Source organism: Lithobates pipiens, unplaced genomic scaffold, assembly GCF_037356315.1.
Source record: "Lithobates pipiens isolate NorthernLeopardFrog02 unplaced genomic scaffold, aLitPip1_a1.2 Scaffold_16, whole genome shotgun sequence".
NCBI classification, from domain to species: Eukaryota; Metazoa; Chordata; class Amphibia; order Anura; family Ranidae; genus Lithobates; species Lithobates pipiens.
In genome coordinates this window covers 96,615,248-96,632,260 of record NW_027507748.1, presented here as the reverse complement: position 1 = coordinate 96,632,260, position 17,013 = coordinate 96,615,248, and the positions used below count along the sequence as shown (strand labels likewise).

Genomic DNA, 17,013 nt, shown 5'->3' with positions numbered 1-17,013 from the left:
CATTTGCATTTTGTATACAATTTTTGGTAATACCACCATCTTCAGCACATTAACCCTTCCCATCCAGGATATTTTTCCTTTGTTCATCTTCGTTAATAGCGCTTTGACTTCGTTTATCAACGGGATGTAATTAGCTTGATATAGCCCCCGGATTGTTTTTGTTATTTTGATCCCTAAATATGTTATTTCTTTTTTTTCCCATGTAAAAGGGAATTTATGCCGTATCTTTTCTTCTTCGTATAGATCTAATCCGATATTCAGGATAACGGTTTTAATTGGGTTTATTTTGAAATTGGATAGGGCCCCGTAGTCTCTGATCTCCTTCATCATACCTGATAGAGATGTTTGGGGGTTGGTCAAGTATAGGAGTATGTCGTCCGCGTATGCCGCCACTTTATGTTCCTCCCCCCCCAATCTTATTCCTTCGATATCTGCGTTGTTGCGAATTTTTGCTAGTAAGGGTTCCAGAGCTAACACATATAGCAATGGCGAAAGGGGACACCCCTGTCTTGTACCATTCTGCATATCGAACGCGGACGACATACTCCCATTTACCCCCACTCTGGCTGATGGATACGTATATAGATTGTTTACCCATTTTAACATTTTTGGGCCTAGTCCCGTTGACTGTAATGTTTCCATTATAAAGCTCCAATCGACTCGGTCAAAAGCTTTTTCTCCGTCGATCGAGACCAAAATCATTGGAGGATAGATTTCCTTATCTTTCCCCATTAATAACAGCGTTCGCAAGCTGTTATCACGACCCTCCCTCCCTGGTACAAATCCTGCTTGGTCTTCATTGATCAATTCTGGGAGTAGATTTTTTATCCCCGTTGCCAACACTTTTGCATACAGTTTAATATCTGTATTCAAGAGTGCAATTGGACGGTAATTAGAGCAACTCGAAGGATCTTTACCTGGTTTTGGAATTAATGTGATATTAGCTAGGAGTGATTCTTTCCTCGGAAGCTCCTCCTCTGCCCATTTATTCCAGAGTTTACATAACTGTGGGACCAACAGCTGTTTGAATTTTTTATAATACCTGATGGTAAAACCATCTGGTCCTGGGCTTTTCCCGTTGGGCGTGTCCTTTATTGCAAACTCAATTTCCTCTGGTGTGATTGGGGCTTCTAGGCTATTAGACACTTCAGGGGTTATCTTTGGTAGATCTGCTTCCCTCAGGTATTCTTGTATTTTAATTTTCCTGGTCTCCTTCTGACTTTCAGTCTCCTTGTTCCTGATTGAGTATAGGGCGCTATAATATGTTTTAAACGCGTTGGCTATTTCTGATGTTCTATATTTTATTTCACCATTTGCGTTTTTGATTTCTTCTATATAATTCATAGCTTTTTTGTCCTTTACTATTCTGGCCAATTGTTTCCCAGGTTTATTACCCCACATGTATCTTTCTTTAGCTACGTGCTTATAGATTTTTCTTGCTTCTTGCTCCAATCTATTGTTTAGTTGCGTACGTTTATGTATTATTTCTTTATAAATGTTTTTATCAAGTTGACACTTGTGTTTCTGTTCTAATAAGTGAAGTTCTTTTTTTAACTCGTTTAGCTTCTTTTCACTCTCTTTTTTTTCCCAGGATCCTATAGATATTAATTTCCCCCTGATTAGGGCTTTATGGGCCTCCCAGAGTGTAGCCCTTGGGATCTCCTCTGAGTCATTGGCTAGAAAGTATTGTTCAATTTCATATTTAATAATGTTTTCAGTTTCCACGTCTTCCAGAAGGGACTCGTTTAGTCTCCATAACCCTTTACTATGTTCTCTTCCTAGATCTTTTAATTTTATTATTACAGGTGCATGATCCGAGAGGGTTATAGGTCCTATTTTAACTTCTAATATATTTTCTAGTAGTTCGTGGTCTACAAATATATAGTCCAACCTAACATACATATCGTGTACTGTGGAATAATATGTGTAATCCTTTTTCCTTAAATTAAATATTCGCCAAGTGTCCATTAATTGGTGCTGCAACATCTTCTTTTTCAAGGTTCTATGTTGTTTGATTTCGTGTACCATACCCAGTGAAGTGCTATCTATATATGGGTCCATGGCGAAGTTTAGGTCCCCTCCAAAAATTATATGGCCTTGTTTGCATGTTTCTAAAATATTCAGCATTTTGTTTAGATATTTCTTTGGGCCTTTATTGGGACAGTATATATTTACTAGTGTGTATCTGTCTCTTTCTATTAATCCTTTTACGAATAAGTACCTCCCCTGTGGATCCGTTTTTATTTCTTCTACTTTCCATTTGACATTTTTAGAGATCCCAATTGCCACTCCCCTAGAGCCCCTGATTGGGGTGTCTGCATAATACCACATTGGATAATTCTGTGTGTTTAATCTGAGACTTAGATCAAGAGCCAAATGTGTTTCTTGTAAAAACACAATGTCTGCTAAATAGCCCTCCAGCTCCCTTAGTATTTTATACCTTTTTTTTGGAGAATTCATTCCTCTGACATTGTATGTTACTATTTTAATTTCCGGCATTATACGTGTTTAAAATTTTTTCTAACCTTTTTTAGTAGGAGCAATGGTTTCTTGTCAACAGATTTAACCTTCCCCCCCCTCCCTCCACCCACCTCCCATTTCCCCTTTACCCTCCCATCCCGTCCCCCACCCCATCCCCCCATTAGATGTATATTTGACCAACTGGTCCGGGACCTTTTATCTGGAACTTCCTCGTTCCAGTTATCCCTTGGCCCTAGGGTGGAATTCTGCTCAAAGGTGCGATCGCCCATCCCGTCTTTCATTGGCGGGGTGGTTAATCCACGTACAAGGGGCTCCCCTACCCCCACCGCACCCTCCCCCCCCCTCCTCACCCAGAAAGAAAAACGTCCCACCCTACTGGGAGTATAACTCCCCCCCTCACTAATTTGTAACTTTATCCTTCACGTCACCCTCCATCTCCTCGCGAGAAGAGGAGGGACTAATTTTCATCTCTGCTCCCTCCCCTCACCTCGTCCCCTCCCCCCGGAACTGGGATCCCCAATTTTCCACAAAATTCTGCGGTTTCTTCTAAAAATCTTAATCTTGCTGTGCGGCCGTCCTTTCTCCCTATTAAACTTGCAGGAAAGCCCCAATTATATTGCACTTCATTCTCAACCAGGATTGTCAGTAACGGTTTAAGGGCTCTTCTCCTCTTCAAAGTTTCCAGGGAGATGTCTTGAAATATCTGAATAACATTTCCTTCATATGTTAATGGTGCTTTTGTTCTAATATTCTTCCATATTTGATATTTATCTTCTTCGTTTTTGAATCGCACTATAATGTCTCGTGGCGTTTCTTGTGGGAGACCTTTAGGTTTCCTTACTCTATGAACCGTTTCTATTTTTATCTCATTACTCCTTTCTTTGTTCATTAAAGGAATGCAAATCTTCTTAATTATAACCGTTAAATCTTCTCGTTGTTGTGCGTCTGGGACCCCTCGTATTCTTAGATTTTTTCTTCTGTGTCTATTTTCTTGATTTTCGATCTGATATGCTTGTTCTTGTTGTGTCATTTTTAAACTTTGTATTTCTGCTTCCAAATTCTTTATTATGTTTGTGTCTTTTTCCACTTTTTCTTCCACCTTTACCATCCTTTCAAGTATATGTCCTAGGTTCTGATGTAATCTTTCCATTTTTACTTTCATGGTATTTTCCAGAGCTGCAAACATAGAGATTATCTCATTTTTAGTGGGCAATACTTGAGGATTTTCTAGTTGTGTCTGTTGGGATGTTGAAAATTCAATACTTTGATCTGGTTCAGTTATTGAGCCTGTTCCTTCCTCTGGTGGAACGTCAAGTAATACATCCATGTCATGTGAATTTTGTGTTTGAAGTTTTCTTTTCTCTTTTCTGCTCTTTTCTCTTTCCCTTTTTTCGGTACTTTCTGTCTGTTGGATTTTTATGTGTTGGGATTGAGGTTTTTCTGCCTGTTGTTTCTCTGTGATTGCCGTCTGTGTAACATATTTGTTCATAGCACCTGGGCTGGCGACTAAGCTCCGACGTGGGGATTTCGGGGTTACCCCTGCTTTTGCTGTTTTTCCCTTCATCTAGCACAGCTTTAATTAATCGCCTCTATTGCTATTATTAGATGTGCCTCTTCCCTGTTCTTGCCCCTTTTTTTTTTTTTTTGTATTTTATTTAATGTCCACAGGTGTCAGCGATCTTCCTTATCTACTGCGTTATAGTTTTAAAATTTCTTATTATCACTGTCTTTTTGCGTTACCTTCGGTATGGCCCAAATAAACCCTCATTCCAACCTCTTCTTCGCGCTCCTACGAGGGGGTCACCAAAGCCGCACTGAGGGGTCGCAGTCACCAACGAGGGTGCCGCTCAGCCCGTTGTCGTGCGTCCCGGTCCGAGGGGAAGGCACGAAGGAGGAAGGTAGGGAAGATCCTTGCAGAGACAGGCAGCCAGGGGGACGGGTCAGAAGGAGGAGATCATCGGGGAGCCGCTATCGGCGGCGTTGTCCATGCGGTGGGGGCCATGGAGCTCCTGGACGTTAGATACAGACACACACCATTACAGGCTCCTCCCCCGGAAGGCCGGCGTCGAACCTATCTCGTTTTTAATTAACCGTTGTTTTCCAGCAGGTCCCAGACGAAGACGCCTGTGCTATCCCGTCCCCGCACTTCTCACTTCTAATGATGGATTAGATACTCACTGGTCTAGGCTTGTCCAACAGGTTATCTGCCAAAACGGGGAAGGCTTATAACACGGCCTGGAATACTTTCCAGACTTTTCAAGCATGATACCCTAGTCCTGATTGTTACAACATTCAATACCTTCTGGCTTTGTGGCCTACTGCCTCTCACAGCTTGAACTGTCCCATAACACAATTAAGACATACTTGGCAGGAATACTACATTTGCATCCTTATCCATACTCGGGTCTTTTTTTCAGGATAGGGACTGCTTCAACGGCCTCTAGCAAGGGGGTACCTGGTCACATTATCAAGATGTTAGGTAGGTGGAAGTTGTCATGCTACTCCAAGTATATTCCAGATCTACAGGTCAAGATGTCCCATGCATTTGCACACTTGACTGATTAATTTGTGGTGCAGTTGTTTCAAATAAACCTTCTTTTCATGATCATCCTACTGTCTTTATTTTTGCCCCCTTTTAGGCATACTGACCATGTGACCACAGCACACCCCAGGTCACTTTCCAGCTTTTCTCCATTACCTTTCCTTGATTATCTACAAGAGTCTCCTAGTACAAGTAGGAAGGCTGGCTGCAGGCCAGGCACAATTATAGCGTATGTCAAGGCAAAATAAAAAATAAATAAAAAAATAGCATATCTCTGTAATACATGCACACTACTCATTTCAGACCCTGCAAGTACATAACAAAAACCTTTGAACTTCCAGAAATGCACTCTTTCCTGTTGTGGGCTGCCAACACAAAGCATTTTCTTTTTGGACAAAGTAGTGTCAGCCCTGCCCAGTGTATTTTGTTTTGCTAAACTGCTCAACCATTCTCACTCACAGATTGCCACAACATAAAGGCTTATTCTGTAGTCCACAATAAGAACTAGGACGGCTCATGGAGATAGCATAGGAAGTGTGTAGAGGATACAGGAGAATTCTGAACTTCTTGACAAGATCAACATTTTATTTGCCCTTAAACTGATATAACAAAATGCTCACAATGGTATACAGAACAGATCAAAATTCAGCATGGCCCAGTGTTAAAGTTCAAATATACATTAACCCTCCTTTAGTATTCATGATGAAAAGAAGGAAGGTCAAGATAGAAAATCAGTTTTATAACCAGATCTTCCTATGTCAGAAGTGCTCACAATAGCCCCCCCGAGGTGCTCCCCTAATGGCTCATTAGCATGGATGTGTCCGATATACATCTGCATAATACACAATAATTTGCTGGCAAAAAGATCCTGCATAGTTGCTGTATGCATGAACATCTGTGCAACATTTATATGCGTACAACAAACTCCCACACTGCTGATTACACGCTGTTGGTCTGAATAAGTCAATGATGTGCTAGTAGCGCATGTGCAGAATGTCCTTGGAAAGTCATTCATGAATGACTACCTAAGGTCATTCTGTGCATAAAATGCTAGCGCATTAAGGACTTGATCAGATTGATAGTATGTAATCAGAGATGCAGGAGCTGCTGATTTCACATTGTTAATTGTGACAGGTTGGTCAAGAGCAGCAGTGGTGGCCAATAGGGTCCCTCGGCTCTACTCACCCTATTTTAGCACAAACGTGCTAACGTTACACCCACATAGCACCAAATATGGCCAAAATTACAGCCCTAGATGCAACTGTGTCCTATTTTTTTGTTTTTTTCTGCTAGACACAGCTGTGTGAAGCTCGTAGACTAGTATATGCTTGTGTACAAAACTATATAGTGTGAAAAAGCATATATTATGTCTTTGCCCTAAATTGATGAGTGTAGTCTAGGACCTTTTGTATTGGGCAGCCTATTCACTTCTGACCAGTTTTAGCTGCAGCAAGAGAACAACTGTAAACATTTTCAGAGAAAACCTTCGGGAGAATATTGAGGAATTTATCAAGTCTGTAATACTTACTGATTTTCTCCAGTGTTGTAGCGCTGTTTCTATGGCCTTTTCCTTTGTGCTGTTAGCGGGAATAAAAATATGCTCGTTATTCAGATACTGAAAAATAATGTGTCGGTAAACCCTTTTCCGGTGCAAGAGCTCTTCAACATTATTACTCTCTTGTATGATTTTCTCAATAAGTTCTGAAAATAAAATAAAAATATAGCTGTGGGTAAAACTGATATTTCCCGTTTGGGTGGATGGCAGAGAGTTGAATCACTCCATGTCTTCATTTTACGTCATTCTCTAAGCCAGAGCTTCCAGCTACGCCTAGATTCTGTGGCATTTACAGGCAGGTCTCCCTTGAGTTTTAGCTTCTGGGCAGTCATACTTTTATTTAGGCCAATTAAGGCAAAGCATGCATTTGCAATCCTGTTAAATGGCACTCCAGTGCACTAGAGGAAAACACCTTCAACACACCTATGTTGAAACGTCAGGCCTAAAAAAGCACTATTTTAGTTAACCCCTTCCCACCGCTGCCTCACGGCCCTTTAAGGGGTTCTACATGCCAGGAGGAGGAGGTGGGTATTCCAATCATGTAACCACTATGATTGGCAGTCACAGCAGTCACATGTTCTGAAAGCTCCCGATCTCAAGTATGCATCGGGAGCTGTGCTCTCAGCACAGTAAATTTTCTGTTTCTTTTTTATGTTTTTCCTTCAACAGTGAAGTCTTCCTGAGTCTTCTTCCTTTGATCCCAGTGTCACTTAAAGTGACGCTAAACTTGTTCTAAAATATAAAGTATACTATGAGTCAGTTTTATTTCTGTTTAAAAGGTCTCTTATGCCCTGTACACACGTTCGGAAATTCAGACGGAAAAGGTCCGATCGGATTATGTTGTCGGAAAATGCGATCGTGTGGGCTCTATCAGACTTTTTACATCGGAAATTCAGACAGAAAAAATTTGAGAGCAGGATCTAAAATTTTCTGACAAAAAAATCAGATCGGACTTTTTCCGATCGTTTGTAGAGAATTCCAACGGGCAAAGTGCCACGCATGCTCAGATCAAATTACGAGACCAAAGCTATCGGCTACTAGCCTCTATGTAGTCCCGTCGTACGCAACGAATGTCATCACGTTCTGAAAGTTCGGATTTTCAGACAATTTTGTCCGACCGTGTGTATGCAACATCAGTTTCGGACAAAATCCGTCGGAAAAAATCTGATGGATTTTGTGGTCGGAATGTCCGACCGTGTGTACAGGGCATTATATTGTAATTGTTTTCAGGCTTCATTTTTGTCCTTTGCATGCTCTCTATCCTCCACTGATGTATCTTACTTCAAGTAGTATAGAGCGTGCATTATTTCTGGCCACATGATACGTTCTATGCACACTGCAATTCCTATAGGGTTGAATGTGTCTGAATGAAGTAGTCCATCTCTTGGGCGAGCAGGAAAAGGTGGCTACGTTCACATACACAAGGGGACATGGAGAACAAATATGGCCATCTGAGGAAAGGAAGTCTGAGAAGAACAGAAAAAAGCATGTATTTGAGTGATGTAAAGGAAGAAAGAAATAGAAGATATGTTCTACTTATGTTTAAACATTCTGATTTTATTTTATAAAAAAATGTGAGTTTAGAGTCATGGACACTGATCTTTCTTAACCTTGGACTTCAGCTTGTCATTTAAAGGTTTTGCTTGACTCTTTGTCTACCTACACTAACCTTCTGTGCAATCTAGGACTGATTTCCTCTTCAGGGCCATCCAAGGACGTTGACTACACTTCCATGGACCTTAATCATTAAACTAATAATAATATCTGAAAATATAGTCACAGGAACATCCTGCTACTTGGAGATGATTTTATAGCCTTTAATTTAGGTTCACTTCTATGCGGTTGTGGTCGATGTGTTTTTCAGGCACATTTTGCAATGCGTTTGAATTTTTAAACCTGCATTTTTGATGCCTTTTTGCATGTAGTTTTTGTGCATTTTGCATTTTGTTTTCTTTAAAAAATCTGTATATAGCTGCTTGCTAAGGAGCAGCCTGGGAAGCCGGCTGCTGCATTCCTAACAACCGATGAGTCATCAGCTGTCAACTGAATGTAAAAAGAAAATTGCCGGCAAAAAAATATATCACCAAAATGGCGTGGGGTCCCTCCCCAGATCCAAACCAGGCCCTTATCTGAGCATGCAGCCCGGCAGGTCAGGAAAGGGAGGGGGCACTCGCTTGTCCCCTGAACCATACCAGACCGCATGCCCTCAACATGGGGGGGGGGTGCTTTGGGGCAGGAGGGCTTTGCTCTGCTCCGCCTTGTTGTGACATCACTGCCCCAGCATGTACCTATTTAAGAACTGGTATGATTCAGGAGGGGCCGGTCGCTTGTCCACTCCCTTTCCTGACCTCCCTTGCTGCTTGCTCAGATAAAGATCTGATATGGATTTTGGGAAGCCACTGAGGGGGAGAAGTAACTGGGAAGCAGCCAAAGCCACCTGGAAAGCCTTCAAGTAGGAGAAGCAGTGGGGAAACCGGTGAAGCCGTCTGTGACCTGGATGGGGTAAGTAGTGCGGGACGATCGATCGACTGTGCTCAATAATATCAAACAGCACAATGGCTACCTTTCTCCAATTAAAAAGGCTTAATGACTAATTACGAGATTGAATATGTGTCCTACTAATTACAGAAAACAGTTATACAGGCATACCCCACTTTTAAGTACACAATGGGGTTTATTTACTAAAGTTAGAAAGTGCAAAATCAGTCTCACTTCTGCATAGAAACCAATGAGCTTTCAGGTTTTATTACCAAAGCTTAATTGAACAATCCGAGGTTAGACGCTAATACAACTGGGAAAGCGGATCCCTGGATAGTACTTTTTCATGGTACAAAGAGGGACGCAAAACAATATCAAGAAACTATCATCCCACACCTACTTAACGCAGCGAAAATACTGATTCCTAATGCCGCGTACACACGACCGGACTTTTCAACATCAAAAGTCCGACAGAATGATTCCGGCAGACCATTCGATCGTGTGTGGGCTGCAGCGGACTTTTGATTTGCAAAAGTCTGACAGACTTTAGAAATGGAACATGTTTCAAATTTTTCCGCCAGAACTCTGCTGGACCCAGTTCCTACCGAGAAATCCGCTCGTGTGTATGCTAGTCCGACAGACAAAAACCGATGCGAGGGCAGCTATTGGCTACTGGCTATGAACTTCCTTATTCTAGTCCAGTCGTACGTCATCACGTTCGAATCCGTCGGACTTTGGTGTGATTGTGTGTGGCCAAGTCCGTTCATTTGGAAAGTCCGTCAGAACTCCGTCGAAAGTCTGTCAGACCTAGTCCCTCGAAAAGTCCGGTCGTGTATACGTTGCATAAGAATTGGCAGGAGGTGGAATGCCCAACGATGTGGGAGTGGGTAGATGGAGTCGAAGAGACACACAGTATGGAAAATTTAAGGTGTGGGGATGAAAATAAAAGAGAAGAATTAATAAAAAAATGGAAATGTTGGAAAGACTTTAAGATTGGAGCTGTGCAGAACAATTAAGATCATAATAGACCTATACGAGTGAAGGACAAGGGTAGGGAAAAATACTAACATTTTCGGGGAAAGGGATTAGGAAAAATTAAAAGGTGTATGGTGAATAAAAGATTTGTATTTAATAAGAAAAAGATATATTGATATGCTACAATGATGTGAAGACGAAAGGAGACAATGTTGAATGGAAAGTTGATTTATGTCTCTCTAGAGAATTCGCTGATGTGGCAAAAAAAGGAAAAAAAGAAGCTCATTGGTTTCTATGCAGAAGTGAGCCTGATTTTGCACTTTCCAGCTTTAGTAAATAAACCACATTGTGTACTTCACCTCCCTGGCGGTATGATTCAGTCTGGATTTAGGTGCTGAAAGCGGTACAAATATTTTGCATGGAAATCTGGCGTTTTATTTTGTAGTCCTGTAATTCTTAGGAATAACTCTCTTAAATCTGTTCAAACCAGAGTCTAGCAGTCATCCCGGGTATGATAAAGTTTATAATATAATAAAGAATAATAAAAGTTATTCAATAATGTAATCAAATCCTAAAACACTGAAAAAAGGACACATTTTGGTTGCTATGGACAATCTCCAAATTTCAGGCAGAAAAAACAGGATTTATAATATAAAAGTGCATGCAGGGCACTGCACAGACCACTAGGGACAAAGGGGGTGTGTAATTTTTTAATACAGTACTGTAATCTGTAAGATTACAGTACTGTGTGTGTTTTTGTGTCTTTTCACTTTTTTGAATTTGCCGCCGATCTCCACTCCCGTGTGCCATAACGTCGCAGGGAACGGAGCTCGGTGGCATTCGGCACTGTGAATTGAGCGGAGGACAGCTCGATCACACAGTGCGGCGGACATCGCTGGTTCCAGGGGACAAGGTAAGTAAATCTCACTGTGTCCTCCCCTGCATCCAGTGGTGCGATCCCGAGTCTGGCTCGGGGTTACCGCTCCTGCTAGTAAATTCCCAACCCGAGCCAGACTCGGGATTACCGCTAGGGGGGTTAAAAGTGGGGTATGCCTGTATATTACTATGATCCAATTTAAAATAATTTCTAGGGGTGCCAACAACTATACGTTTTAGAATATATTTGCATGATTAGCTCTTAAATGCTGGAGGAGAACAAATCAGTTATTCTCTATGGATATGGTCCACATCTCCACTCCAAGCCACCAGAAGCCATTTATTCTCATAAAAATGTATAGAAACACGCCATTCACGTGTTTTTGTACACATAATGCAATAATATCTGAACAAATGAACAATAAATACACAAATAAATAAAAATCATCATAAATAAATAAAAAAAATTATAAAATGTAATAATACATAAATAATAATTAACCCTTAATCTTAAAAAAATTAACTAACTGATGATTATTATCAGTATTAATAATAATAATAATAATAATAATAATAATAACTAATAGTAATAATAATAGTAAAATAATAATAAACACCCAAAAACCAAACAAAACTAAATAAGTTAATAATAATGTATTTATTTTTTGTTAGGGTTAGGGGTTAAGTGTAGTGGTTAATTATTTATTTATGATGTAGTAGTGGTAGTAGTAGCCATTGTAGTAGTAGTATCCTTTGTCTTGCAGGGTTTTCTTTTTTTCTGCGTTTATAACCACTTTAATACCCTAACAAAAAAATAATAATAAGTAATCCTAACCCCTAATCCTATCCCCTTACTCTAATGAAAATAACGAAATAAATAATAATAAAAAGAAGAAGTAAAAGCAGATGGAAAAGCTAAAAGAGCTGAAATAGCTAGAAACAAATAATGCAACAGATAATAGTTTTCTCTATGGGCTAATAAAAAAACCACCAAAGCTTAAAAACGATGTATAAAAGAGTCACACATAAAAGTACGACAAAAAATGCTCAAAGACGCTATGCTCAGGTGTGACTGCAACCTAAGGAACCAACAAATTTGCCTAGGACTCTAATCTGGATACTTTCTCTGAATATTAGGAACGGAATTTGATATATTATTATCTGAAGAAACCCAGATTTGTTCCGAGCCAAATCACTAAGTTACATCATTGTTCATTGGTGTTTTTCTAACCTATGTTATATACCTCTCTATATATGTTATAATGAACAGTGTGTGTTCAGTAGGTAACTATAAAATACACATGTCCCAGTTATTAATTTGTGTGCAGTTTAAGCAGTTAACGCCCGCCCGCCACAATTGTACTGCGGCTGGTTGGCTCTCCTGCATGAATCGCTGTCATTGTACATTAACAGGACCGTTTTTAAGGCACGGGAAAAGGGGCAGCTGCCCTGGGCCCTATCATTGTTGTGGGGCCCAAAGTAGCTGCCTCATACTTGCCAACTATCCCAGTTTAAATTCCCTTATCCCTTAAAGTTTTAGTCCCGTGCTGTGTTCCCCGATATCTCAGTGTAAAGTTCTGTTGCTGCTGCCCAGCTCTGCCCTATTGCCATGTACAGATGACTCATCTGCATACGCTGTTTTTACATGTAAATAACCTGCATTGATATGTAAATAGTGGCGCTATTCATATGTATATCATGTCCCCTTAGATCATATCTACCATCACAGCTGAATGCTGCCCACTGGAGAGGTAAAGGAGCATGCTTGAAAGTCCTGCCTACAACTATAGTCATTAAGCCTGACATCATGAGGTGGAACCCTTCTTCACAATAACATGGTGCCAGAGCACCCTGAATTTTGGTGCATGTGAATCGGCACATCAAAGGCGATGCATGAGGGCGTCATTAAGCATGTTTCTGTGGTGTCAGGAAAGCTATTTTGCATGTATTCCCGACACACACAAATGTGAACGCTGGCTAAATGTCTCAGTTACATTGGTGACCAGTGTAAATCTTATTATATTGGGGCTTGGTGTACAATCCTTTCATCCCCACTTGTGGCCAGTGTGAAGGTACCCCTTACATTGGTGGTCAGTGTAAATCCCTCTTTACATTGGTGGTTACTGTGAATGCTCCTATTACATTAGTTGTTCAGTGTAAATTCCCAATACATTGGCAGCCAGTGTAAAACATCCTCTTTATATTGGTAATCCTTAAAAAATCCAAACTTGCATTTTTGGTCAGTTTCGAATCCTCCCTTGCATTGGTGATCCACGTAGAAGCCCCCTTTAAATTGATGGTGGGTGTAAATCCCCCTTACATTGGTGGCCATTGTAGAAACCCCCCTTTATTGGCTGTTGATATAAAATCCCCCATTAGGTTGGTTGTCAATGTACATCCTCCCTTACACTGGTGGTTGGTGTAAATGCTTATTACATTGGTGTCAGTGTAGAAATCCCTCTTTTCTATTGGTGGGTGGTGTAAAATTCCCCATTACATGGCTGTCAGTGCAAATTTCCCCTCACATTGATGGTCAGTGTAAATCCCCCCTCGCATTGGTGGTCATTGTAAATTCCCCATTACATTGGTAGAATCCACTATATACTTGCCAAAGATTTCCGGATTTGTCTACATGATTCAGAATTTGCCACAGTGTACACCTAGCTAATCCCCCCCCCCCCCCCCCCAGCATTACCACTTATCCCAGGAGTTCTAGGATTCCTAGGAGTTTTCTGTCTATTGATGGGTGCCCTCATCTCTCCAGTCCATGGTGTGCAGGCAGTGATGAGATGATGTGTTGTAACCTTTAGCAACCAATCAGTGAGCAGTAACACTGTGCACTAACCTCTTGCAACCAATCCTTGAGCGGTAAGGATATGCAGTATCAAAAATAAAAAAAAGGAATCAATCAGTGATCAGTAATAATGTGCAGTAACCTCTAACAACCAATTGGTGAGTGGTATAGATGTCCAGTAACCTCTAGCAATCAATCAGTGAGCAGTATTGATGTACAGTAATCACTAGCAACCAATCAACAAGAAGTCATGTGCTGTAACCTCTAGGAAATAAACACTGAGCCATAATGTGTGCTGTAACCTCTAGCAGCCAGTCAGTGAGCGGTAATGATACACTGTAACCTCTGGCAACCAATCACAATCGCTGCCTGATCTGATTCAGTAAACTGATTTTTAATCTAGCTGCTATTTATTGTATGCCCCAGCATGTGGAGAGTGAAATTGCATGGAAGAGGGGGCCCAAGAAAATGTTTGCCCAGGGTCCAGTCAATATTATAGATGGCCCTGTACATTGGCTCGCGCAGGCGCAGCTGCAGGTGCGTGCCTGTGGTGGCCCGCAATCACCTAGTACAGAGGCAGAACAGGGATCTGCCTTTGTAAACAGGGTGGATCCCTATTCCTAGTGATTGGGAACAGTAATCTATATGATGCCCCAGGAAGCCCATCCCCCCTATAGTTAGAACATACCTAGGGGGGACACAGTTAACCCCTTGATCACCCCCTAGTATTAACCCCTTCCCTGTCGGCATTATTTTTACATTTATCAGTGCATTATTATAGCACTGATCAATGTAATAATGTCACTGGTTCCCAAAAAATTTCATTTTGGATCAGATTTGTCCACGGCAATGTCACAGTCCTGCTAAAAATCGCAGATTGACATTATTACCAGTAGAAACCATTAAAAAAAAGTCCCTAAATCTATCCCATTGTTTTGTGCAAACCAATCAATATACGCCTATTGCGATTTTTTTTTTTTTACCAAACATATGTAGAAGAATATATATCGACCTAAACTGATGAATACACTTGTTTTTTTATATATATTTTTTTGATATGTATTATAGCAAAAAGTAAAAATATATATACTTTTTTGAATTGTCACTGGCATTGGCACTTTGTTTATAGCGCAAAAAAATAAAAACTGCAGAGTTGATCAAATACCCCTAAAAGAAAGCTCTATTTGTGGGAAAAAAAGGGACATCAATTTTGTTTTGGTACAGCATCACACGACCACGCAATTCTCAGTTAAAGCGATGCAGTGTCATATTGCAAAAAATGGCCTGGTCATTAAGGTGGCAAATCCTTCTAGCCCTTAAGTAGTTATTGTCTCACTTGGCTAAAAGAATGTCTTACCTGCTTTGACACGGACCGATGTTTCGATTTTGCTGATAGTCTTGTACAGAGACAATAAATCAGACACATCCATCTGGTAAAGTAATTGTCGGCAGCCCTCCTTCTCAGAACTACTGAGACCCATGATGAACGAAGAGACGTGTGCGAGAACCAGACCGATGTTCTACACTTACTTCATGTAATGACAAAGCAAAGGATAACTGAAAGCGAAACTAGTCTTTGCTTTTAAATACCAGATCAGGGCGGATTATTATTTCCTTCCAGATGTGCTTATAGTATCTCACACTTCAACTGATGTGCACTTATTTACTAATTCACTTGCTGTGGTCAAGGTCTCGCAATTCTGCTGGTGAGCACTAACCTATTGACCCACTTATAATAGTAGTATTAAACCCTCAATGTTTTAACCTAACATATTGAGCATAAAAAATAAAGCATTTCCCAGTAAACTATTTGTTATAACTCTTACTCAGACACTTGCAGCTCACAACTTTAAATATGGCAGACTCCTGCTCTCTTAGTGCTGCTTCCCTGAAAGAGAAAACAGTGGACAGTGCAGCCTCAAGCCAGTCTGTTAGCAAAGGGAGGGAGGAGTAAGAGGAAAGAACAGTGGAGTTTCTTGCCATCTTAATCATCTTAGTCTACAAATGTGTGTTTCTATTGAAGCAGACAGGGAGAGATTTAATAAATCTGGTGCATTCAGAATGTGATGCAACTGTGCATCTCCATTGCCCCAGTGACGACATCTTCTAGGACGAAACGTACATCAGGTGGAGGACATAGCGATGAAATCAGTATGCCCGCCGGAGGGCAGGACAGTGCTCATCACAAAAATGTCTCTGGGGAAGAAGCTAGTACTCGAAACACGTTAGTCTATTGGACCTTCATTTGTCCTGTCACACTTTATGATGTACTGTGGACTGGATGATGCTGTTTTTTGTGATGAGCTTTGATGCAATTGTCACTTTGGGGTTTATTTACTAAAGCTGAGGTAAGAAGTTGATTGGTTTCTCTGCAGAATTGTGACTAATTTTGCCCTCTATAGCTGTAGTAAATTAACCCCTTTGTGAGTATAATACTTACCACTTTTTATATTAACCACTTCATGACAAATCATGTACATGTACGTCATTAGGTTGAAGTGGTTTTACCAGGGTGATGCCTGCAGCTAGCGGTCGGCTCTCTCATGATAACAACTGATGCAGCTAATAAGCGACCATCCTCCACGTCCCCCGGCTGCGTGAACAACCATCCGCCAAGTCTGCCAGCTGTGTGGAGTCCTGAACTAAGCCAGAATCGGCTCCGATCAGGTCCCCAATGTAAAAACCCGGAAGCGACATCACTTCCGGTTTACTTGGCTGCCAATGGTGCAGATTTAGAAAAAATTTCAGTATTTCAAAATGCAGATTTTGGCGTTTTGAATACTTTGAAGTGCCAAGGAGGGATTTGGGGTCCTTCCCTAAAGAGTACCTGTCACTGCCTATTACCGTCACAATGGATGTTTACATTCCTTGTTGTGATAGCAATAAAAGCGATCAGATTTTTTTTTTTTTAAAGGTTCAGTGCTAAATAAAATAAATGCGAGCTTGCGCACCAAAGAAAACGCATGAGTAAATCGTGCCCGAAAAATGTAAACAGTGTTCAAATCACACATGTGAGGTATTGCCATGAGCGTTAGAGTGAGAAAAATGATTCTAGCACTAGATCTGTAACTCTAATCAGGTAACCATTAAAAAATGTTAAACGTCACATATGTAGTTTATCGCCATTCCACAAGTGCGTGCAATTTTAAAGCGTAACATGTTAGGTATTTATTTACAGCATAACATCATCTTTCATATTATGAAAAAAAATTGGGCTAACTTTTGTTTTCTTATTTTACATTTAAAAAAGTGTATTTTTTCCCAAAAATTGTGTTTCAAAGACTGGTTCGCAAATACCATGTGACATAAAAT

General features: G+C 40.7%; 1 protein-coding gene across 1 annotated transcript in view; it reads right to left on the bottom strand.

The window, feature by feature from the left end:
- LOC143981913 (uncharacterized) overlaps nt 1-15,247 on the bottom strand; it is a 29,198-nt gene extending 13,951 nt beyond the window's left edge. Inside the window, exons 1-2 of the mRNA XM_077480162.1 lie at nt 15,059-15,247; nt 6,552-6,724 (exon numbers count right to left, since the gene is read on the bottom strand). Coding sequence (XP_077336288.1) covers nt 6,552-6,724; nt 15,059-15,182 — 297 coding nt within the window. The 5' untranslated portion in view covers nt 15,183-15,247. The remainder of the gene's footprint in view (nt 1-6,551; nt 6,725-15,058) is intronic.
- Nucleotides 15,248-17,013: the final 1,766 nt, after the last annotated feature.